Source organism: Simochromis diagramma, unplaced genomic scaffold (assembly GCF_900408965.1).
Source record: "Simochromis diagramma unplaced genomic scaffold, fSimDia1.1 OVJJ01000419.1, whole genome shotgun sequence".
In the NCBI taxonomy this organism is placed as follows: Eukaryota; Metazoa; Chordata; class Actinopteri; order Cichliformes; family Cichlidae; genus Simochromis; species Simochromis diagramma.
In genome coordinates, this window is record NW_024387244.1 from 1,855,788 (window position 1) to 1,881,313 (window position 25,526).

A 25,526-nucleotide genomic window follows, 5' to 3' on the forward strand; every position below is an offset into this window, starting at 1 on the left:
CCCCACAAGGCTGCCCGCTGGGATTGGAACGATGGGACGAGGCGTGAGTTTTCAAAATGGGCTCATTGAGTGCAGCACGGAGAAGATCTTGGAGAACGCACGGCTGCCGTGAATACGCAGAACAAGACCTCTGAGTGAAAAACTGGATTACATCTGGAGGGGCTAGCTCGAACAACACCTTTGAGCGCAAATTCGATCACATCTTGGGAAGTGCACTGCGGTCGTGAGTTCTCAGAACCTGCTCTTTGAGCAAAAAGAACGACAACATCACGGAACGTAAGTTTGGATAACACCATAGAAAGCTCGCGGCTCTCCAACGGGAGATTGAGAGACCAGTGTTGGACTGTTAGAACAGCTTTGAAATTCATATGAGTTGTTCGCACTAAAGTAAAAACCATCATCACTTCATGCGGAGACCCCTTCGGCGCCAGCTGCGGTCGCAAGGCTGGAGCTGAACAAAACACCCTGATAACAACTGTGTTTAGACTGTTCTTCCCATTCCATGCAAGGCCACCTGGGTTGGCTGGAAGACTGTTTACTTAGCCTGGCGGGGCGAAGGACACTGCCTCAGCTGAACTCTGGACACACACACACATACACTGATATGCACACACTGATCCCACCTCCCCTTTCCAAACGCCTTCGATGCTTGTGCCCTACCGGGGAAGATGGCAGTCGACTGGACCAGCGCAGACATGCTGCAGGACCGGATGCGCGGTCTACACCGGCTCTCTCTCACCCTTTACCCGCCCTGTTGCTCGTCTTGTGTTTCTATGCTGTATTGATAGTCATGTGCTTTTTGTGCTGAGGTGTTTTTTCTGTTATCAAACTGTTCTCCCACTAGGAGCTCAGTCTGAGTGGAGTTTTTTTTTCTCCTCCTCTTACCTCATGTTATGTATTTTTGTTGTTTTTTTCCTATCAGCCTACCTTTCTGACATGTCTCCCCAATGTGATGTTTGTGTAAAGTTGGTCAGAAGGTTCCTTTGTAGCGTGCTGCCTGCTGTAACCCTAATTTCCTTCGGGATTAATAAAGTATTCTGATTCTGATTCACTGAATGCCAGCTATAATGTGTTCAGTGATGATGATTGTCCTCTTCATGCTTTTTAATTGTTTCTCAAAGTTTGAAAAGAAACATCTGGTATAGACTTAGATTCAAAGAATGAACATTTATTTAATATCTGACATTACAGCCGCACACAAAAACAACATGCTAGATGACTAGCAGTCAACAAAACTGCAAAGCAGATGGCGGTTATATTTTTCTTTTCTGTTCTCTTTGATTCTGTCACTCTTCTTCTTTTTTTGTGGGTGTTTCCAATTTCCACTTTTAGATCTCAACCAGTAGGAAGCTTTTACAACATGGTGTGTTTAAATTGTAAATTGAATAGTTTGTGTAAAGTGTTTTTAAGAAAAATATGTCGCTGAAGAGTCTGTGTGGCTTCTTTTTTTGAGTTTAGTCAATGTTGGTTTCCTGAGTGAAGAATATGAATTGTATATGCCGGTGTTGTGCCAAAAAGTGATTTCCAATGTTTCCGTGTGTTTTTTATGTGTAATATCGTAACGTATGCTGGTAAATAGACTTTGATGAACAGGTATTACAAAGGGGTTATTTATCAAATTTAAAAAATTACCTGTTTCTCAAGTATCTTTGTAACTGTGTTGTTGTACTTACATTATAATCAATCAGCTCTCTATTGTCCACTTAAAATATGTTTACAGAACTATTTTTGCATTTGTTGCAATTTCAGCTGTCCTCTTGGCCAGATTTAAAGTCAACAATAACTTTTTTAAACTGCATAAATAAAGGATACATAAAAGTCACTGCCAAAAACTGATTGTGGCTTCTACCTTGTTACAGGAATGTTGTTTGTTGCTCAAGATGACTTGATATCATTCATGAGGGATACATTTGACATATGTTTCACATATTATAGACCAGCAAGTTATTTATAGCAGTTTAAATACAAGCAATCAGTTTTTGGCAAATACCGGCAAGGCCACTTTACCCTGCGCTTTTATTTTTAAGAGTACCTTAGCACTTCCTCTTTTATTGTGTCAGACTTCCTGTTCTGTTCTCAGTGAAACGACACAAACACGTTGCTTCAGAGTGAGTGAACAACCTTTATTTTTGGAAATATTCATGTAAAACCATGAACTTTATTTACCTGTCACATGCTATAACTTGGGAACGTTTATACAATGTGGTTGAATTGCTTTTTGTTTTGTACATGCATGTCATTGGTTTGTGGTGTGGAAAGACTGGCAGAGATGAGGAGGCTGCTAGCAGGTTCAGCATGATTGGAAGCAGAAGTTTGTGTAATGATTGCAAACGATTGTTTATTTTATTTAAGACACAGGTTGTCTTTATTTTCATTTGTTAAATGCTGTGACATAAATTATTTAAAGGTGCTGATTTATGTTAATGTCATGATTTGAGTTCAACATATAATTTTCTATGATGTAAAATGTGAATTTCTTCATTTCTACTAAAATGTTATAATGGCATTTGTTTGTGCATCCTTATAGTTTTAACGGTGCCATATTGTCGATGGTTTAAAAGAGGAGAGAATAAAGTTGCATCAGTTGAAGCTCTCTGCGTCATGAGTGGTAATTCCAAGTGGGCAGCTACATGAATGACTGTTTAGCACTGATAGAAGTACATGCTGCAGCATGTACTTCTATCTCTTCTATCTCTGGAAATTCCTCATTCCTCGTCTCAACGATGAACATGCACTATGAACTTTATCACAGTTATAATGAATACAAACTGTGAAGAACTATTTTCTGTAGTGCCTAAAATAACATTTGGATGTTAGGTTGCTTAATAGTCATCCAGGAAATAACATTAACATAGAAACTACTGAGCTACAGGGTATTGCTTCTGCTATGGTTTTCTAGTCTGCTTTTTAATGGAGGAATGATATAAAAGAGTCAACTGCTAGAAAGCCTTCAGCCAAGAATCGAGTTGAACACAGTTTCTGAATACAAGAAGTTTTTTTTAAGAGGCTCTGTGCCATTCCCTTTCCTTCAATGGTTAGTTGTTACTCAATGATGCAATCAGCTAATCTAAACCCTCCAACGGGAGGCATGCTGTGCATACTCATGCACACAAGGGTAAATGTGTGCATGTTCACAAGCATGCGTGTATATGTGAACATGCACACACGCATGCATGTGCATGAGTGAACGTTGATGCACATATTCTATTGTCAGCTCTTGGGCCATGACATTATTGCCAGTCCTTCGTGAGGGCACGCATTGTCGTGAGTGGCAAATTAATATCTTTCTGCATCATCCATATCTCACATCAACTTCAACTGTTGCTTCACAGGGTGCCTCTTATTGAAAACCATAACAATCAGATGACCTTCTATGAGCAAGTACTTGGTGACAACGGGAAGGAAAAAATATCTTTTAAAAGGAAGAAACCTCTCGCATAACCAGGCTCAAGCAGGGGTAGTCATCTGCTACGAGGGGTGGGGGGTGAGGGGTGGAAGACATTGTGCTGCCTTGAAACTACGCTTGGATCTCGTGATGGCATGTACGGATGTGTCATCCTAGAGATGTTTGACTACCTGTGCAATGCCGATGGGCGTAAAGTAACGTTTCACTCCAGCCACAGCGACGAGGACACTAACCAAAAGCAGAACTAGTAAAAAGAAAAAAAAACTATCAGGAGGGATAAGTACATTAAAAAAAGCAACCTAAATACACCCAGTGATTCTGATTCAGTAGCTTGTAGAACCACCTTTAGCAGCTTTACCTTGAAAGGATGAGTTTGTTTAATTTTATCAGTCTGTCACATTGTTGGGCAATAAATTTTGCCACTCTTCTGTATAACTGTACTTCTACATGAGCCAACACATGCAGCACAAACAAAAGTGACAGCAAAGACTTGTGGTCTGTCACATTGTGTGTTTACTCATATAGCAATATTTAAATAGGCATTTTATTACATTCTATGTGAGCAGTAGGGTCCCCACATTCAGGTGTTTTTGCATTGTTTTCACTTTTTATACCAAAAGATATCACATAACTGCCTGTATTCTTGATGTTGGTATGTAAAATAATTAGTGTCCTGTAAAAAGATAAATACATAAACGCAAAGGTTGAGGAGTTTGTATTCTGTCTTAACACAGCAAATAAAAATCGCTCAATAGAAATATGTTCTTTTTATTGGGTAAATGTAGAGTAGGAGGAACGCATGCACCACAACAGACTGCTGGGATTGTATAAAAATGTGAGTCAGGAAGCGCAGGAGGAAGAAGCACACCACAGAGTTACTCAGCAGAGTTTATAGAAACTTGTGTTAGAGTGTGGATATACTTTTGTATTTGCTCGCCTGCTTTCACAGCCATATGAACTTAAGTGGCATCCTATTCTTTTTCCATAGGGTTAAATATGATATCGACTCACCCTTTGCAGCCATAACAGCTTCAGCTCTTCTGAGAAGGCTTTAATAAAGGTTTAGGAGTGTGTTTTTGCACCAGTCATTTGTGAGGTCAGACACTGACGTTGAATGAGAGGGCGCGGCTCGCAGTCTTTACTCTAATAATTAGAGTAAAGACTGCTGTCTAATTGACAGCAAACGGCTGCTATGGCTGATAGTAGCCGTTTGCATACTATGCATACTCTCTCTCTCTTCATATGTGTGTGTGTACAACAGTTTTATGTTAATGTACAATCCTTAATATGTTTTGTCTGTGTGTGTGTGTGTGTGTGTGTGGTGGGGGGGGGGGGCGCCAGAGGGAGTGTTCTCCCAGGGCGCCAAACAGGCTAGGGTGCTCTATAGTATACAATAAGAGTACCCTGCAAGTTAATTCATGACGCGAGAGGAGTACCCGGCGTGTTGATAAGTGAAGCAGAGGGACCCTGACCAAGAGTCCATATTTGAAGAGTTAGGAGTGATAACATGTTGTAGGGTCAGAACATAGACACCTTTGTAAATTGAGAGCTTTGCTTTTTGGCTCAGTTGTTTCTTTATCACAACAGTGATACCTCCACATTACTGTGGAATCCAACCTCCAACTCCTGCTACATCCTACCATCACTTGTAAACAAGCATCACAAACTAGACACAATTTCATCCATAAAAACCACAAACAGAATTGGTGACAAGGGCCAGTCCAGGCATAGCTTAACCTGCCCTGGGAACAAGCTCAGCATTGTGCCAAGAACGCAGACACAGCTCTCGCTTTGGGCATACAAAGCTTTTTTGCATTTTGTTTTTCGGGGTGATATGCAGAACCAGTCTTTCTTCAAACATGGTGTGCACAATGACATCAAAAAGTTCCGCTTTGAACATGTACGTAAAGGTCAATTCCACTTCTGGATTATAGCTTAAATGGCACTAACTGGTAGCAATAAAGATTGCCATTAGTATGTTTTGCAACAGTAAGATTTTGTGTTTGTTTGTTTGTTTTACCTTCAAGTGTTTTTCCAGGGCATAATGCCAAAGCAGAGGTGGCCTCCTAAGCCTTATAGCCACGCTGATTGTGAGATTTTCCATTTGTAATGTATGGCCTAATGCCCAAATGCAGATGTGTGTGTATATATATATATATAATCAAACAAAAATAATTACATCATAGTTGTATTATTAGTGAGGGTTGTGCGGTTTGAACCTCAAGAGGTACAGAGTACTGGAGCTACATAGACAGGGGTCTAGTGCTGTCATTTATTTTTGAAATGAATTTAGTTTCAGTCATTTAAAGATTTTTGGATTTCTCTTCCACTCAGATTTTAAATAAAATCTCACTACAATCCTTTTTCTGCACAACACACTTTAACTTTCTGGGGAGAAAAACACTAAAATCAAACACCAGCTGAAATATGAAGTATAAGTCCTCCTAATGATTAGCCAATTTCTACATCTTTGCACAGTTGTTCAGAGAACTACCTAAAACAGTGTCAGCCTTCATTACCAACTTGTTGAATTTTGCTAATAACTGGCTGTTACTGCTACTGTCACGGTCTGCCAGGGCAAGCCGTGGGGATGTTGGAGAAAGGTCCCAAACGCTGGACTTAGTGCAATGAACAGTGCGTTTATTTACAGTGGGGTAATGTACACCACACAATAAATCTCCAATGTGCTCCCTCAACTCCTGTGTTGTGCCTTCTCCTAAGTGCTGGTATCCCGTGCTCTCTGCTCCCGTGCCTACGCACACCCCGTGCGTCCTGCTGTCCTGTGCTCCGCTCTCCTCCTGAGGGGAAAAAACAACAGACGCAGTCGTTACGGCAACAACTCCAGCAGGCGTACACTTAACAGCACTTTAAACACTGACATGGAGTCTAACTCAACAATCCTGCACCGGAGGAAGCTCCATCGCTCTGTTAAGTAGCTCCCCCGACGAGCTTGATCAGAAGCAGGTGTGTGAGAACCTAGGCGTGACCAGCAGCTGGCAGGGCCACGCCCATCGGCTGTCCAGCCACACCCGCAGACGGACACACACACACACCAGCATGGAACACAAGAGCACAGTGCAGCAAACATACAGCCAATACAATAATAATAATAATAATAATAATAATAATAAAGGTCCACACTGCTCACGGACCCCGAGTCCCAGGAAGCGGGTCCGTGACAGCTACTCTATCAGACGACTCTAAGATATATGCTATAAGAAAGCAGCTGCAGTCTTTATACTTAAAATCAGGGGCAGCACAGAAGGATTTGAAAGAGAGGACATCTAAGTGTGTGTCTTCAGCGTAAACGCGCTGTAATCTCAGCTTACTTTACATGGGCTATTTTTCTTTTTATCAATACAGCTATAAAGTGTCACATAGTTATCATAACTCAAGTATTTGTGATTAAGGAAAAAAAAGCAAATTTCCAATTTTCAACTAATTGCTAACAAATAATGTACTGACTTCTATTGATTAGTCAAGAAAAAAAATGTTTATATAAAACTATTCATACAAATCTTTACAATTTCATACTCTTCCACTAGGGGCAACATAGAGTTATACACGGGTAGAGAAAGTTTGTGAGGGAGACATCATACACATACATAAAATATCAGAAGAATGTCACTTTTGGGGACAGGGAAGGTTTTTGGATTAAAACATGTTTTAGAGCATGCTGAACATTATTAGAGGTATTAGAGGTAACATTATCAGCTATTTATTAATAAGTGACTTTTATGTATATATGCCTGCATATATTGGGCTATTCTTAGTTAGTGTATTGTCTGTCCCTGTTAATGTTTGTTTATAATGGAGCACTATAAAATAATTTCCCCTATGGATCAATAAAGTATTCTGATTCTGAAATCAGAGAGGAGTACTCAATTGACTGGTGTGTGAGCTGATAGAAGGCCCCAATTTTCACACAAGTAAACTCTCTCTCACACACACACACCAATTAAACACTTCACCAATTTCTAAGCATATTTTTAAAGTTTCTATCGACGTGGAATCCTCAACAGATTCTTTGTGTCCCTTCTATGAACTTTAGTTCTTTCCGTAGATCTTCAAGTAGATTCAGGTCAAGTGCGAGTTTCTTTGGTTGTGTGTTTGTGGTTACTGTCTTGCTGAAATGTCCGCCCTCATTTCATCTTTATCATCCTTGTAGATGGCAGCAGATTTTTATCAAGAATGTCTCGGTGCATTCTTCCTTCAATAATATGAAGCGTGCCAGTAACGTATGCTGGAAAAAGCCATACACCATGATGTGAACTGTTGTTAAGGTGTTTTTGGAGACATATGCAGCGCCTTTTGACCTCCAAACATGGTGTGTATTACAGCATCCAAAGAGTTCGGTTTTAGTCTCATCTGACCAGACTATATCCTTCCAGTATTTCACAGGGTTGTCTAAATGTTTTTCAGCAAACCTTAGACATGCTTAAGCAATGGAGGTTGACAGCACTACTTATAGTTTTCTTTGAATCAGTTGTACCTGCTTATTCCAGGTGTTTCTGTAGCACTTCATGAGTGGTCCTTGGCTCTCGGCAACTCTTTTGATAATTACCTGCTGCGTGTGTGTGTGTTTGCTGTTTGTGTGTGTTTGAGTCAAAGGGGGCATAACACTGTTCATTTGTTGTTTGTTATTTATTATTGCAACATCCTGGGATATGTGCTGTTTTTCAGTCTGCTCATTTTAGCTTTAATTGTCCTGTACCATCTACCTGAGGGTAACGGCTCAACCAGGTGATGATCTTCTGTGTCGTGTTGATGACCTTCTGGAGTGCTGGACAGCTGGCAGCCCACACTGGTGTGCAATATGCCAGTACAGATTCAACACAGTGTGTATAGAAGGACACCTGCAGCTCCTTGGGTAGGGCTGTGGTGATGCCATCTGGAAAGAATCAGATTTGCAGCTGCTTCATTTTTCAACATGAAAATGGTTCCAAACACAGCCAAAAGACACACAGTAGGGTTGTCTAAATCATGGATTGGCTGCAGGTTCAGAGACTGTACTTTAATGTTATTGAAGCAATGTGGGATCATCTCGACAGATCAGAAAGGGAGCCAATATCCAGAGAAGAGCTTTGCATTTCGCTCAAGCAACCTGGAAAACTGTTCCTGAAGGCTACTTAAATAAATGACAAGGAGGCTGTTAAAGACTCTGTTTTTGACTTATATGCTGTATTTCCATGTATGTTTGCCTATTTTTCAATAAATCGTTGCACCTATTATCATTTTTTTACTAGCAAAATATAAAGAAATGACTGGTCTTGTTTTGACCCGCCCACCGGAGTTGACGTTAGCATACGTAACGGATTTCCTCACAGCTAATTGGATGAGCCGGGACCGTCGCTCCTTAACGTGGCGGGAGCCAGAAATGAATGCATGAAGCAAACGTGTCTGGTCCTGCTGTGCGGACAGAAACACAATCGGTTGCTTTATATTATTTCTGATTATGAGCAGGTTACGTTCAGCGATGCAGAAAGGCAAGCGAGCCGCAGTGGAGGTGGTAGAAAGCGCATTACCGAAGCGGAAGAAGACAGCAGTGAAACAAGGTAACCACGCTGCTGTTACTTAATATCTGCGCGTCGTAGAGAGATCTACATTTCAGCTTTCATTGCATACTTGAAAGTAAACGCATCGCTTTCCGTGATGCTAAAAATGATGCTAAACTGTTTAAGCAGTGCCAGAATGTTTTAGCAGCTTCAGAATTTACAGCAGTACAGATGCGTGCACAGCCAAACCGGGTCCTGCAGGCTCGTGTTGGGTAAAGTCTGATACTGCTGCAAGAAATGGCATGAATGTCTGATGGGACTTGTTTCAATCTAATAATCATAATTATTATAGTATACAATAGAAACGTTTAATAACGGCACAATAGACAGGTATGATTTCAGCGGGATTTCTTTAGTCTAAGTGAGAATTGTGTTTTTGGTCTTCCAGAGGAAACCACAGATGCTTCCTCACCATCTCCGCACCACACTTTCCCTGATCCTGCTGATGTCGTCCGCTTTCGCTCTCAACTCCTTAACTGGTACAACAAGGAGAAGAGAGAGCTGCCATGGAGGACTCTGGTAAAAAGAAACTATATTATACTACTTCGTTGTCATCATTAATATACATTAATGTAACATATGATATAGAAATAAGTTTGGTTCAAAGTTAACGTTTCAGCCTTGTCAGTGTTCTGGTGGTTTCTGTCGTATTTTTAGTTTTTTTTTCTCAGAGGAAATTTGTAGCGTTGCCTTTCTTTACTTTCTACAGGCTATAACAGAGTCAGACATCAACATCAGGACATATGGAGGTGAGAAGAGTCGGGTGCATTCTTGACAAATGTACACATCTTTAACTGCTGCTTAAAGTGATGTGTTTTTTTTCAGTATGGGTTTCAGAAATAATGCTGCAGCAGACTCAGGTTGCCACAGTAAAAGACTATTACAACAAGTGGATGAAGGTGTGCATCGTGTAGCTTTCTTGTGCACTGGACTTCTTGTGACACTGATTTCATTGTGTGCAACTTAAAGCTTCTATTTATTATGCTGCAGAGGTGGCCCACAGTCCAGGAGCTTGCAGCTGCCACTCTAGAGGTGATGCCTTAAAGCAGCAAATGCACACACAATGATTTTAAAATGCTGATGTTTTTAATTTGGATGTACTGATTGTGTTGATTGGTAGGAGGTGAATCAGATGTGGGCAGGCCTGGGCTACTACTCCCGTGGAAGAAGGCTGCATGAAGGAGCGCAGAAGGTCTGATTGTGTTCTTCCCTTTATCTAACACTTCTAAACAGTCTGTCTGCAGAGAAGTCTCACACCTTCTGTGTTTGGGTGTTCATTATATGTTCCTTTAGGTGGTGTCAGAGCTAAAGGGACAGATGCCTCAGACGGTTGAGAGCCTGCTCAAACAGCTGCCTGGAGTGGGACGCTACACTGCTGCAGCTATAGGCTCTATTGCACAGGGGCTGGTGGGTCATTAGACATGGATATCTGCAGCAGAGCAAAGTCTTAGGTACTCTCTTATTAATCACTCATAGTGATGTGATCTCTCTTGTGTAGGTTACCGGAGCTGTGGACGGTAATGTCATTCGGGTGCTGTGTCGCCTGAGGGCGATTGGAGCTGACAGCACAAGTCCAGCAGTGACAGAGGCACTTTGGTGAGATTCACCTCCAAACCAAAATAATATATAAACGGAAAGCTTTTGAATGTTTTTATTTCTCTTGTGTTTAAGGGATTTGGCCAATTTGCTGGTGGATCCTGAGAGACCTGGAGACTTTAACCAGGCCATGATGGAGCTGGGAGCACGAGTCTGCACCCCTAAAGGGCCCCTGTGCAGTCAGTGCCCCGTGCAGTCTCACTGCCACTCTTATCACAAGGTTGGGATGATTTCGAATTGCGACTGGTACCACTAAGGACCGATTATGCGAACACAGATTAGAAAAGATTCTCTCCAGTTAATGGCATGAGGCATGTTGTGTGTCTGCACAGGTTCTTGTCAAACAAGAGCAAAACTCTAAGAAGCTTTTGGGGAAGCTGGGTACAAAGACTTCAGAGCTGCCTGACATAGAAGACTGCAGTAAGTCTCCTCCCCTTCAGACCTCTCAGATGTCTGTATAGTCCTGAAATTAAAAGTATCTTTCTATATGTGAAGCGAACAGTGTAACATGTCCCCTGTGTCCCTCGGAGCCCTGGGATGATGAGCTGGGTGTTCAGAACTTCCCCAGAAAGCCGTCGAAGAAGCCCCCCCGAGTGGAGCGAACTCTTACCTGTGTGGTGAAGAGGCCTGGAGATGACGGGGAAGAAAGGTTCCTGCTCATACAGAGGCCAAGCAAAGGTTAGCACTGATTGCAACATCAGCTTGTGCTGGTCAAGTGTTGGATTCAGAATGTGCACGATTGTATCCTGATAACGAGACTGAATCAGACCGCTTGAATCACTGAGAAAACTGTCAGTGTTAGGAGTGATGCGTTGGTCTGGATGCAGGCTATAATTTTGGTGGATGTCTCAGTCATTGTGCAGCTTGATTCAGACACACATTAAAAAAAACGGTAAAAGTAAGTAAATCTGTCTGGGTGGGCTGCAGGTTTGTTGGCAGGCTTGTGGGAGTTTCCAAGTCTTCTGCTTGAGGTTGAAAACTCTGAGAAGAAACAGAAGGGGGCGCTCTGCGAGGAAATCAGCAGAATACTGGGAACGCATTTAACTGAAAACCTGTTCCAGTATGTGGGAGAGGTAAGCTGGATATTTAGACGCTCTGTCATCTGCCTTTAATAGGAAATAAGCTGTATGTGTAACTCTGCTGCACTGGTTGGCTGTTTGCAGGTGGTCCACATCTTCTCCCACATCCACCAGACTTATGTGGTTTACAGTGTGTGTTTAAAGGAGAGGGACACACACACACAGACTGAAAACACACAATGGCTCACTAGATCTGCTCTACAGGGAGCTGCTGTGTCCACAGGACTGAAAAAGGTTTGTGGTTGTTTTTTTATGCACTGTCTGAGTGAATTCTGTCTGTGCAGCAATAAGAGTGCACTTGATTGTCACTTAGAGAAAGCATGCTATAACAACCTGCCTTTACCTTTCCAAATATATATTGGATATAGTGAAAACGGGGCTGCAGTGGCTCGTGCTGTCAAAGTTCATTTTCACTATGCAAACAGATTCAGATCATCACCTGCTGATCCTTAACATTGACCACAAACCTTTTCATAAAAGGCAAAAACAAAGTAGCTAAACAGAACCTAAGTCGCAGTGTGTAGCTTCCCTTAATACTGGCAACCCACACACTGAGGTACCGCTTGGTGGTACAAGAACAAAAGCTGCGGTTCGGTCACAACTTTCCGTGACTTCATTGATTACAAAACCCCAAACAAATAAGCAAGAACGATTGTGTTGTCTGAGAAGAAGATTGTGTTGGTGTGTTTTCAATTTGCTGTGTGCTGGTACATGATGACACGAGCCACAGTTCAGGGGGTTCCTCCTCTCTGCTCTGACAGTCTGACACTCTGGGATTAATTCACAAAGCACATCCTGTGATTATCCACAAAAATGCACTCTTCATTAAAAAGCTTTTATTGGCTCATCTCTGTGAAAAGCCTCAACATGAAAGTCAGTTTGACACATGCGGCGTTCTTACTGCAGTTTTGAGCTCCATGGTTCAGTGCAGATGTTCAAAGGGGAAGTCAGACAAGTTTAAATCAGGTTTTTTTTTTTACTGGTGGAGTCAGATAAAGAACGTTTCCTGCTTTGTTCTGCTACTACACACAAATGTTTTGGGTCAAAGGCTGATCGAATAAAACTGAATGTAAAGCCATAAACAAATAGTCCCCCAGTAATGTCACAGAAAATACACATACATGTGTAAAATGTCGTCAAGATTGTCTCACGTTTCTGTAACGTATTTAAAAAAGCATCTAATTGTGTTTGTGTGGTCTGTGTGAAACATCAACATTAAATCTCCTGCAGATTGTGAAGCTTCATGATTCTGTGGACAGTCTGAAGGAAACAAACACAAAGGTGAGCCTCGACATTTGTAAAACTGCTCAGATAATTTATTATGTAATCCTACCGTAACTGTTTGTCTCCGCTCGTCTTAGGATGGAAAAAGGCAAAAGGACTCGGGAATAATGGATAACAAGAAGCCGCAGAGCTCTAAAAAGAACAAACTCAGTGCAGCGAGCAGCGGCAGACAGCTCTCCCTCAGTTCCTTCTTCAAGACTGTGAAAGAGGAATGTTGTTAGTGTCCCTGAAAAGTGCCTTTCCACATGCATGTACCTAAATATCGCCATCACTGCGGTTTCCACTTTAAGCTATTAATATAGCAATCAGTTTTTGATTAAAATTGTATTGTGTGATTTTTTTTATTTTTTATTTTATCTTATTATTTTTTAACGACTGATTTCTGTCTCATTGTAAACCAACTGCAGGATTTTAAGTAATTTCATGTGAGCCGACGACGTGTTTTACACTTAGTATGTTTCATAATTGTCATGTTTGTTGCCACAATAAAGTTGTAACATGGGAAAGAAGTGTAAATAAAAGATAAGCTCTAGTCTTCACTTGAGCTGGTGACGTGTGAGTTGAATGTCCAACATCTGTAAGGCCAAATCAAGATAAAGATTGAAGTATCTTTTTACAATAATGACCATTTTACATTCTGAAGGATTCATTTGTATTGAAATGACCTCGTCTGACTGTCTGTGCATAAGTAAGGAGGTAAAAAAGTCTTTATCAGCCAAACTTTGTGGGGAAACAGCGCCCCTTAGTGGGCCGAATGAAACAGGAAGTGATCGAAATCACGGTTTCTATACATGGAAAACCTGGAGCGAAAGACTCTTTGTGTCACCGTGCAGTGTTTGGTTTGTTTGCCTGAGCTGCAGCCGACCCTGCGTTAGCGCGGCTGTTTCTGGCACGGCTGGTTGCTCCAGTCTGTCTTCATTTTATCGCAGGGCTGCAGCTGCACTTGGCTCACATTTACTGAACTTTAAGCCCAGTCCAAAGGTTCCCCCACGCTGTCACTGAAGTTTACTGCGTCTGAGCATCAGCGGGCAAATTGCTGTCTTGAACTGCAGGACGTTTGAGGGGTTTTATTCTTCTTCTTTTTTTGTTTAAAGTCCTTGAAAGCTCTCAGATGGATTCCGCACGGCAAACTGTCCTGTCTGTACACCAGAGGATAGTCGACAATGGAGGTATGATGTTGATTATTTTCCCACATGTGTGTTACGCTTTTATTGCTTTTTCTTTTTGCATCCCTGTGTCTCGTGTGGTTGTTGGGCAGATTTTCAGTGTAAAAGGAAACCTTGTCTTAGTCTGTTGAATGAGTGGGAAGATGCAGATGTGCTCCAGAGCTCGGCTTCACAATGACTGCTCTGTGGTTTTTGCCACATGACTGTCTGAATGAGCGTGACACTTTTTATCTTGTTATTGTCTTGTTACAATTATCTTTGTAATAGGCATAGAGGAGCAGCAGGCATCCAAGCTCACTCACCAAGAATGTTTATGGAGAAAACTAGTTTCTTGATCTTAGCTGCTTGTTCATAAATGCTTGAAAACAGCACATGTACATGTACACTCACTGGTGCTCCTGTTCAACCTTATTTGTTAGAGAAATATTTAATCAGCCAATCACATGGCACATGGCATAGTTATATTTGCCACACAACTGTATTTACATTTGATAGAGAATGGACCAAAAAAAGAAGAAAGTATCCAGTGAGCAGCAGGTCTCTGGCTGAAAAATGCCTGGTTGGTGTCAGAGGATAGGAAGGCAACTGTAACTCAAAAACAAAAAATAAAAATCCCTTGGAGCAGATGGGCGCCACGCCTGTCAGCTAAGAACGGGAAACTGAAGTTACAGTTTGCACATTGAACAACAGAAGACTGGAAAAATGCTGCCTGTACTGATGAATCTGAAACATGCATGAACGCATGGATGCATCCGTCCTTGTATCAACGGTTCATACTGTTGAAGGTGGTGTAATGGTGTGTGGGGGTCAGTGTTGGTCAAGTTACTTGAAAAAAGTAATTAGTAACTAATTACTGATTACTCCCCCCAAAAAGTAATCCTGTTACTTTACTGATTACTTATTTTCAAAAGTAATTAGTTACTTAGTTACTTTTTAAAAACACGATTTACAACCTGAAGAGGTGATAAAGCGATAGATCTTTCAGCCCAATTCTACTTTTTCTGCATAATCCATCATACAAAATGTAATCAAATGGAAAAGTCTCTTTTTTTAACTTGTTTTATTAGTTTTAATCTTTTAACTTTATGCATCAAGCAAAAATGTAATTATATGCAACATTCACTGACTGGAAGAAATTAGTTTAACATTTAAACCTATTTTCTGCACATTCCAGCACATAAAATATTTTTTGTGTTTACACTCAGTCTTTCAAATAGATGCAAGTAAAACACAGCAGAAAATAAATAAAGTCAAAGACTCAGCGGTCCTGTTGCTCTATTTTCACCTGTAAAGCAGGAGTGGGGTAGGCGGAGGTTTACCCTGGTGCAGGTGTGCCGCGGTCAGTGGAAGAATCCGCGAGTTTCTCTGTGAGTTTGTCGTAGCTACTCGGTGCTTGTTTGGAATTTTAGGGGTTTTTGTCGCTGTAAAAAGAAGTTTTCTTCCCACGCACAACGGACACTAATGTTTTTGTCACTTTTTATGGAATCAAACTCAAAGTAAGGTCAGTACTTCCACGCTTTAAACGCTGCACGCTCATACTCTCTCTGCACTCGATATATGATCCACTGTTGATCTGCACACAGCTGTTGTCACGAACGTCGCACTCGCTTACGTCACTGTCATGAGACATTCTTGCAAAGAAATCATGGTTTTAGTAACGCAGTAACGCAGCGTTCCTACGGGAAAGTAACGGTAATCTAATTACCGTTTTTGCGATAGTAATCCCTTACTTTACCCGTTACTTTAAAAAGTAATCAGATTACATGCCCATCTCTGGTGGGGGTATTTTCATGGTCCCTTAGTACCAAGTGATCATTGTTTAAACAGGTCGCTGTGCTCAAAGGGCCTTCACAGTCACCAGATGTCAGGAGAGCACCTTTGTGGTGGGTTGGGAGAATGCAAGCGGCTGTGTGATGCTCTCATGTCAACATGGACCAAAATCTCTGAAGAAAGTTTGCAGCACCTTGTTGAAATCTGTGTTATGAAGAATTGAGGCAAAAGGTGGTCCAGCACTGTACCTAATCAAGTGGCCGGGGAGTGCATATTAACTAAGTTACAGCAAGGTTCACTTTTTTGCATTTCCTGAGCAGCCTTGAGACAAAAACCACATCTCAGGAATCATTGGTGAGAAATTCGTGAGATCACAGCAGCTCCAATCATTATTTTACTTTGGATCTTTCCTTTAACACATTTGTTCATTTTTAAATTATACCTAACCTGCAATTCCTGCTGTCCAGACAAGAGAACGGACCCCTGGCTGTTGGTCTACTCCCCAGTCCCGGTGACGCTCATCTTCCTGCTTTATCTGTTTGTAATCTGGGCCGGCCCTCGTCTGATGAAGCACAGGGAACCCTTTGAGCTCAAAGTGGTCCTCATTGTTTACAACTTCGCCATGGTTGGCCTGTCTGTGTATATGTGCCATGAGGTGTGTTTAAGCTGCTTCTTTGTTCTGTTATAACAGGGAAACTATTTAACCAACCAGCTTATGAGCAAAGCAATGATGTGTTTGAACAGTGGCACAATGTCTCTGTACTTGCATCTGTGCACCAACCTAATGAATTCAAATATAGAGTTCAGCTGTGATTGAAGAGAAGATTTATAGATTCAGTTCAAAGGGTACTGAGACCCATGTCCAATCTGTGCTTTGCAGGTTGGGTTCAGGTCAGGAAGAGATTATAGCGCTATAGGCATCAGACTACTACATGCTCTTTTTATCAGCAGTAACATCATCAATAAACACCAGTGAACCAGTTTAACTCGCGGTCGTACATGTTTTTGTCACAACATCCCCTCCAACATGTTTGGCTGATGATGTGGTGTGTTTTGGATCTTGAGTCCTTCTTTTCTTCCTCTCTTTCTGCTAAACGTTCGTCTTAGTTTTGTCTGTCCAACGAATCTTGTTCCAGAACTAGTCCGTCTAGATGTTTGTAGCAAAGCCTCATCTGTCCTTACTATTGTTGGGTTCACGAGAAAGACGCTGTAATTTTAAGATTAGACTCAAAACGTTACTTTTTGATGAAGCTTGTAGTTGGGGTTAGATCAGGTGACCCTGAACGATCCTCACTCACGCTGCTGTTGTCTCAGACGGCTGCAGTACTTCATGTGATGCACTGAGCGCTTCTTCACCACTCCCCTCTTTTCTCTGCCCACGTGTCTTTACACGACTGCAGCGTGTCATTCAGTTTTTGTCCTCTCTTCCTTGGTCTGTGTTTGTACTGTCTCCCCATGCGCTGCCCCACCCCGAGCCTGCTTTAGGCTTCTTCCTGTTAAAGGGAGTTTTTTTTAGTTTTTTTGGTTTTTGTTCCGTGCTTACTCAGCGGGTGTCACTTGATTGTTGGGTTTTACCTTAAAAACAGTGATCACATCATATTAGAACAAACAATGACAAGAAGAGTGGACACAGAGGAGAATATAGATAACAATAACGGAAACACATCAATACAGTAATACAGTATTCGATATGAGCCAGTATCACAGAGAGCAGGAATGTAAGCGCTGCTGTCTGGTAATGATGTGCGGATATGTCTACAGTTCTGTATATTAACATTTACAGTTTTCACTACTTTTTAAACGTGTTTTTAAAGGATAATTTCGAGTCTAGTAGCACTCCCAAATTCATAAATTCCTCAACATGAATTCGTTCTTGTTATTCGGGTATTGTCATTTTCATATTGGTCATAAAAAATGAGGATGTGAGCCAAACGTCGTCGGCTATCGGACTACTTAAAAAAAAAAGGAACATGTTTAAATAAATCTATTTGTTCTTCTTGAAGTGCTACTGCAATATCCTCATTAACCTCTTTAACTACAGCTGGAAATCTTAGTGTCAATAACCTCAATTTTCTAATCATTGAAAATCCATTGTGGTGGTGAACAGATGCAAACTTTCCAAATACTTTGATAAACCTGACTGCATGACCCAAAGCACACATGTTAAAATACTTCTGTACAGTATTTAATTTATTAATAACTGTGTTTTAGAAAGTCTCGTTTCATGAGAAATGTGAAGATGAATAACTGCCTGATTATTTTCAGTTCCTTGTTACATCCTGGCTCCTTAACTACAGCTTGCTGTGTCAGCCTGTAGATTACAGCACCAGTCCGCTGGCAATGAGGGTAAGTAAGTTATGCACTGAGTATATTTTGTGGTTTGTTTGTTGTGTGTGTGTGTCTGTTGAGAAGTTTGATGCGTATCATACATACCTGACAAACAGTTTATACAGAAGTTACACTTTTTCCCCAGATGGCCAGAGTGTGCTGGTGGTTTTTCTTCTCTAAGGTCATAGAGCTCAGTGACACGGTATGTATCTACACAGCCCAACCTAAGCTGATGCACTCTTTCCTGATCCTGTGTCACAGCAGCATCGCCTCCGTACCAACTTCTAAACCTTCCCTTTAAATGTTGCTTGTATCTCCTGATTGTTTTCCATCCACTCCACCCTGCTCTTCTCCACCTCTTCACCTTTTCTTCATCCTCTATCACCTTTTCTGCTCCATCAGCCTCTCCATTGCCACTGGAAGCGGGAAAAGCTCAGAGTGTAACTGAACCTTCATCTTAAACCCATCTGTCACTCTCAGGATCAATGCTGAGACCCTCTTTGGAGGGTCCGCCACATTAGGTGCTGTTCAAAAACAACGAGATTAAAAAATGTTGTAAATGTTTGTTGGCCCGTAGACATTTTCAAAGAATAGAACAGCAGGTGGGGATGCAGTCGAGCAGACAATCGTTGCTGTAAGGCTAAAGCAGAGCGTGGGGTTCAAGTCCACACTGTCACCATTTTTTTAAAGACTAGCAAGTGGGAGCATTTCAGCAATATTTACTTGAATGAGTGCTTTTTTTTTTTGCACATGCGATGGACTTGATCTTAACATAAGCTCCAGGAATATATCATTCCACGTTGCTACTGGTGCTGACTGTAAGTTTTTGTTTCTGTCGAGGATGTTCCAAAGCTTAAAATGATCATTGTGCTCTTCATCACATACGTCTCGGCTACTCTCTGTGTCCTCATGCAGTACAGCTCTTCTTTTGCGACAGTCTTGTATGCACCTAATACCCCAAAGGCACAGTCGTAGTCTTAGGAATTTCCTTCTCTTTTTTCCAGTAATCATACAATGTCTCACTTTCCAAGTAAACCTCGCTGCTCCTCCTACACGTGTCCATTCTATCTGGACCAACCGGCTTTGCGTTTTCTTTCAATACTCACTGCTGCCCTGACTCTATGATTTAACTTTCTCTCATTTGCTCTTATTTTCTTTATTCTTCATCCCTGAAAATGACTCCTTTTGATTTCACCCATCTGTCACCTCTCAGTATGTTTCAGTATTTATGCTTCCTGTTCAGTTCCTTTCCTTCTAGCCCTTAGTACAGGCACTTTTCTCCTTCCTTATGCTGTGGTGTCTGTCTGCTAAAGCTGCGAAGAAAAAAAAAATACTTTTGTCTGGTGCTTTATTCAAGGCATAGATCACCATAGCAACTAGCACCTCATGTTTGATATGTCATTTTTTCTTTCCTCACATATGATGTAGCTACAGATGGGGATCATTCACGTTAGGCGACTGCATAAACTTCAATTCAATTCAATTTTATTTATATAGCGCCAAATCACAACAAAAGTCGCCTCAAGGTGCTTCATAGATACAGAGAAAAACCCAACAATCATATGACCCCCTATGAGCAGCATTTTGGCGACAGTGGGAAGGAAAAACTCCCTTTTAACAGGAAGAAACCTCCAAGAGAACCAGGCTCAGGGAGGGGCGGGGCCATCTGCTGTGATTGGTTGGGGTGAGAGAAGGAAGACAGGATAAAGACATGCTGTGGAAGAGAGACAGAGATTAATAACAGATATGATTCAATGCAGAGAGGTCTGTTAACACATAGTGAGTGAGAAAGGTGACTGGTGACTGCATTGCATATAACCTGCTAGCTGCTAGCTGTAGCTCTTTGCTCATTTCTCTGTGTACAGCTCCTGATCATCCTGCGGAAGAAGAACAATCAGCTGACGTTCCTTCATGTTTACCATCACAGTACGATGATCTTCAACTGGTGGTCGGGAGTAAAGTATGTGGCAGGTGGACAGTGTGAGTATTCTGATACTGAAATATTTTGTCCCCAGATTGGTGACCTCATTCCCCCAAACAACCATAAAGTCCACTAAGAGTAAAATTAGCTCCACTGCTTTAACTAGCTTCTCCCTTTAGGGGTCGCCACAGTGGCTCATCTACCTCCACCTCCCCGATCTCTGGCATCCTTCTCTGTCACACCAGTCCTCTTAGTGGTCTTCCTCGTTCCCGCTTGCCTAACAGCTCCATCTCCATAATCCTTTTTCAAATATATATTTAAACCAGCTTTTCTGTGTGGAAAACCTTTTTCTGTTGTTTCCTGCAGCGTTCTTCGTCGGCCTGATCAACACCTTTGTCCACGTTATAATGTACTCTTACTATGGCCTGGCTGCACTCGGCCCTCACATGCAGAAATACCTGTGGTGGAAACGGTACCTGACATCTCTGCAGCTGGTGAGCGTCTCCAGCTCTGTAGTGAGATATTCAAAAATGTGCGCGCCAGCATGTTCGAATCATTAAACCGATCTGAACTGTGTCGCCTCTCCAGGTGCAGTTTGTCCTGATCGTTGTGCACACAGCGTACAACCTGTTCGCAGATTGCAACTACCCTGATGCTATGAATGCTGTGGTGGTTGGTTACTGCATCACGCTCATCATCCTCTTCAGTAACTTTTATTATCAGAGCTACCTCAGGAAGACGAAGAAGCAGAAATGAGACGCCGTGATGAGGCAACACACAGCTGAAACACAACGGTTTAAAAAAAATACAGACACACATATATATATATATATATATATATACATATATATATGGGCATTATACATGATGTACATTAAAGGTTTATTTTTTGAAAAAATAAATCTGCAGTACTCCGCAGCGACCACTGGAGGGCGCAACAAGTCCACAGTGTGAAAGTTTTTCTCAGGGTGCTCAACACGCAACTAGCTCTGGGGACTGACATTGCACAATATTTCGGGCTATAAATGCATTGGTGTGTTGCATTTGTTACGTAGTTGTCTTTATAAAAACAAACAACATAATAAACACAGAACAAATGTGAGCAGCTGAAGCATCTGTCATTTATATTGTTTTTAAAAAAAGAGACACTGCCTGATGATTCAGTTATTTATTTCTTAAACTGAGGAATGACAAACATTCAAATGATTGCTGTAAACAAACTGTACATTTTATACATATAATAATAATTATAATAAAGTAGGATGGTTTCTCTGCCCAAACCCTCCTCCCGAGATAAATCCAAAAGCCAAAAAAAAAACAAAAAACTACTTAACAAGAGAAATGCAAACTTTTTTTCCCCACTGATAAAACTTCACTGCAAAACGTTATATTCTCCTCTACACGTCAGTGTGGAGCAGACGTGTAGATTACCGAGAAAAAAACAAAGAGGAGGAGAGGAGAGGTTTGTGGTGTTAAAATGAGATGTTGTATGTAGAAGCTCAAGCTGATTGTACTGTCTGTGTGCAGGTTTTAATGTCAATGTCATTTAATAACATTTAATTCAATTCAGTTTTATTTATATAGCGCCAACAGCTGTTGCCTTGAGGCGCATTACAGAGTAAAACCTGCACCATCAACAACATCATTTATTTGCCGATCGTGCCCAGCAGTTTGCAGCCTGGTAACTTGGACCTTTAACCCAACAGGATTTTAGTTTTTCAGTCTGAATGCCAATTAGCATTAGCATGAATTAGAAGGAATTTAAAGACTGCAGGAAGTTTCCATAATAGAAATAGAAATATCTGACTGTTTTCATGATGGGGTGCCCCATTATCAGACTATTCAAACACTGCTGTCCTTTTTTCAAACCTTTTTGTAGTCTCGTGCTTATTTTAGTGTTATTACTTGTACATTGGCCTTTGAAGTTATTCATGTTGTACAAAAGAAGTCAGTATTTGTTTGCTTGAACTGATCAAAGCAGATGCAGCTGAGTAGGCGCAATCATAAGAAGACAGTTTAATGTTTTAAGGAGTCATGAGGAAAAAAAAAGGTTGGGAAACACTACCACTGTTTTTGCCACAGAAGCCATTTCCATTCAGTGTCACAGTTGCATTTACATTATATTTAGCCTTATTTTTTCCACTTCATTGGTTTCTATCTTGCACTTAAGTCAGAATAACCCACTTACAATGTGATCTTTGTTCTGTTTTTGGAAAAATGAAACCAGAACTGAAGAAAAAAAAGATCTAAGCGTGTGAGGATGCATGAGGAAGGACCGCGGAGTAGTGTGGTGAAGCCTGTGTTGCTCCGGTGTTCCTTTATGTCTCTGTGTAGATGGAGGACATGTGGCTCAAGCTACGGTCAAAGCTGCCCACCTGGAAGAAAATGCTATCCTCTGGGCTGGATAAGAACTGGCAACCGCCGCCTCCCTGCAGCTCCTGGGTCAAGCTGAAGCCTGGAACAGATGCAGGGAAGAACAGTTTGTTTAATATGCTGATTAAATGGTGATACTTGCAGCTCAGCCTGTACACAGGCTAAGAGGACAATCATCCTCACCCGCAGAGCCGGTGTTGCTCGTCGACATGTGGAAGCCATTGGGCTGATGTGAAGTGTAGGTGTGAGAATCTCCCGGGACGTGGACGCCACCGACTGTCTGCTCCATCCTGTAGGAGTCTCCGAAATGGAAGCAGCTCTGGAAGCTGCCTTGGTATTCTAAGAAATGTTGGAGAATCATAGAGGGAGAGAGAAAAATAGAAGCTGGACTTCATCAGTTGCCATTACAGAGGGACTGTTTCCACTGTCACTAAGCGCCCGGTCCATCCGGCTGAAACGTAATATGGTTAAGTTATGACAATGCTATATTTGTGTTTGTGCTAACACTGCCAGGCTACACGGTATGCAGCATTTGTCCCCATCGTCTGAGTTTGTGATCCAGATCAACCGCAGGAGTCATGATAATGGGAAAGCAGCCCTTCCTGGAGCGCATTTACGCAACTGGCTGACCACAGCGTGGTTTGAGAGACGTCCATGTGTAGATCTTTACAGTGAAAACAGTGTTTAAGGCATTAGGAAAAATGCTCGGGAGTGACAGCTGAACCTGCCATGTTAGGACGCTGAGAGACGGCCGAATACACGAGCCAGCATTTTGTTGGCTAATTCAGCACGAGGAAAAGGCTTCCGGCATGTGGTTTTCCCCACTCTGTCTCTACGACTCGAATCTCTCGGGGTCCTAAAAACGGTCCGACAGAGCTGCGGGGCTGTATCGGCACGCTAAGAGACAACTTCCTCTCTCTTTTATGTGGCAGCGAGTGCTGCAGCTTTTGGAAGAGGAGCAGAGTTGGGTTCAGATTGTAATTATATTCAGTTGATCTGTTCCTGTCGTAGGAAATCATAGAGTTACTGAATCACCTGCCACAGGAACCATTTTAGGATATTAAATTGAAACATGCAGGAAGTGATTCAAATTCAAATTCAAGCCAAAACAGATTTCCTGAAAGAAGTTAAGCTGCATTCTGCGTTGAGTGTCGGGGTTAGCCTTACCGTCGCTGGCAGGCTGATGCTGGTGATAGTGAGGGTAAAGCTTGTGGTGAGGGTGGACATGCTGTTTCTCCAGTGGAGGAGGCGATGTCCCCGCTGTCTTCATCCCAGGAGACAGGAGGGAACCCGACACCCTGAAGCAGACACGGAGAAACTAGGAATAAAAAGCTCTCAATTTAAAGTCATTCCTTTCTCGACAGCCTCAGTAGTTTCTCAATAAAATGCTTCATGCACTGTGACATCCCAATCAAAGCCGGAGCTGCATGCCGGCCTGCTAACCACATGATCCAACAAACCCAGCGGAGCAGTCAGTGATCCTGCACACACATAGAAGAAGAAACAGTCCAGGCATGTGGAAACTTGGGCTCCCCACACGTAATCTTCCTCCTACCGCATATTATGATCTTAAGTCAACAAACAGCAGAGTGTGCATTGAAGCGAACACACACCAGTGCAGTAACCCTTGGCTTTGTGGCCGGGGAAGAAAAAAAATACAACCCCTGTTTACCTTCATGACATTTAAGTGAAGAAATATTAAGTTAACGTGTTTGAGACTTTGTGGACTCCAGCCTGTGCAGATAATGATATTTTAGGTAAAGATGCCTCTGTGCTATTGGACCCATTTGTCATTCGATACAGCAGCAGCAGCAAATCTCCGAGCTTCACACGGTGCCAGTCCTGGCTAAACGGAGTTGGTTTTTCTTCAATCTCTGCATTTAAGAGGCGCACTCTGTGCTGGAAAAGCCACAAATATGACATCAAATCTTGAAATCAAAGCAAAATTATGAAATGTTTTCGCTGTTCGGTGCCAGTTGAACTAATTGACTTTGCAAAATCTATAGTATGACATCAGAAAACTGCAATGTGCTTCATCACCACATCTTACTTTCTAACGTGAAGTTTCCTGCTGTCATGATGACTATGACCCATCCATCCATCTTCTGATGACAGGATGACAGGTAGTGGGGGTAGCAGTTTAAGCAGGGACATCCAGAGCCCCCAGCTCTTCCATGGAGCCAACAAGGTGCTCCCAAGTGGGCCTCCACTGGTCTCGCCCTATCTCTAAGGGAGAGCCCATTTCTGCCATTTATATCAGTAATTTCATTATTTTGGTCAGAGCTCATGATCACAGGTGAGGGGAGGGAGGCAGCTTGACCAGTAAAAATCCACAGCTTTGCATCCACTCTAAGCTCTCTCTACATCCAGTAAAACATATACAGTCCATATTACTACTGATGCCACACCGTCTGTCAGTCTCCTGATCTCAAAGATGATTGAAGTATTTCAATGGAATTTGAGTTTCAAGCTTAGTTTGTCTAGAAAAGTAACTTATAACTAAATCACACTGCAGTCTGACTTCATTACTAATAGTTTGAATTTGTTTCCATTCCCTCAGATTTAGTCCTGATGTTGATGCTGCATAATGACAAGTAATGAAAGAAACGTGGTAAAAAGGAAGTTGCTGGTTTGGTGGTCCTAGTCTTAAAAGTCTAAAAATAACAAATATAACTTTGCTAAATATATGCTGGGAGATTACTGCAAGTTTACCCTTAATGACCTTCAGCATCGTATGAGCTGGCGTGGACACTCTGCGTCCGCATGCTGACTTTCAGATGCCTCCAACACAATGGCGATTTAGTCTCCTCATAAAACACTAGGGCTGCCACGATTAGTCGACTAGTCACGATTACGTCGACGATTTTGATAGTCGACGTAATCGTGGCTAGTCGACTAATCTGATTTAATAGTCGACGCGTCGTTTGAAGCTTTGTAAGATCACAAAAGACGCAGGAATAAGTAGCAGGATTTAAGAGTGTAATAACGGACTGAAACAGAAGATGGCAGCACTGCATGTACAAGGATGCCAGCTGCCGTTAAACCCCG

At 41.9% G+C, this 25,526-nt stretch overlaps 3 protein-coding genes across 4 annotated transcripts in view; 2 read left to right on the plus strand and 1 right to left on the minus strand.

Annotated features, from left to right (window-relative positions):
• Positions 1 to 8,740: 8,740 nt before the first annotated feature.
• On the plus strand, positions 8,741 to 13,459 carry mutyh (mutY DNA glycosylase). Its single transcript, XM_040053113.1, has 15 exons — positions 8,741 to 8,961; positions 9,350 to 9,480; positions 9,671 to 9,710; positions 9,787 to 9,860; positions 9,952 to 9,993; positions 10,082 to 10,153; positions 10,255 to 10,368; positions 10,460 to 10,557; positions 10,633 to 10,777; positions 10,890 to 10,977; positions 11,053 to 11,235; positions 11,485 to 11,630; positions 11,721 to 11,870; positions 12,867 to 12,917; positions 12,998 to 13,459. The coding sequence occupies exons 1-15, from the start codon at positions 8,862 to 8,864 to the stop codon at positions 13,139 to 13,141; spliced, it is 1,578 nt and encodes a 525-aa protein (XP_039909047.1). The 5' UTR covers positions 8,741 to 8,861; the 3' UTR covers positions 13,142 to 13,459.
• Positions 13,460 to 13,596: 137 nt separating this feature from the next.
• elovl8b (ELOVL fatty acid elongase 8b) lies at positions 13,597 to 21,207 on the plus strand. The gene is made up of 7 exons (XM_040053117.1): positions 13,597 to 14,089; positions 16,324 to 16,511; positions 18,122 to 18,202; positions 18,330 to 18,386; positions 20,050 to 20,164; positions 20,472 to 20,599; positions 20,694 to 21,207. The coding sequence occupies exons 1-7, from the start codon at positions 14,032 to 14,034 to the stop codon at positions 20,859 to 20,861; spliced, it is 795 nt and encodes a 264-aa protein (XP_039909051.1). The 5' UTR covers positions 13,597 to 14,031; the 3' UTR covers positions 20,862 to 21,207.
• Positions 21,208 to 21,258: 51 nt separating this feature from the next.
• LOC120747322 (zinc finger protein GLIS1) overlaps positions 21,259 to 25,526 on the minus strand; it is a 78,646-nt gene continuing 74,378 nt past the window's right edge. For both annotated transcript variants that reach the window (XM_040053110.1, XM_040053109.1), the window contains exons 9-11: positions 23,646 to 23,776; positions 22,662 to 22,817; positions 21,259 to 22,560 (exon numbers count right to left, since the gene is read on the minus strand). In XM_040053110.1, coding sequence (XP_039909044.1) covers positions 22,424 to 22,560; positions 22,662 to 22,817; positions 23,646 to 23,776 — 424 coding nt within the window. In that variant the 3' untranslated portion in view covers positions 21,259 to 22,423. The remainder of the gene's footprint in view (positions 22,561 to 22,661; positions 22,818 to 23,645; positions 23,777 to 25,526) is intronic.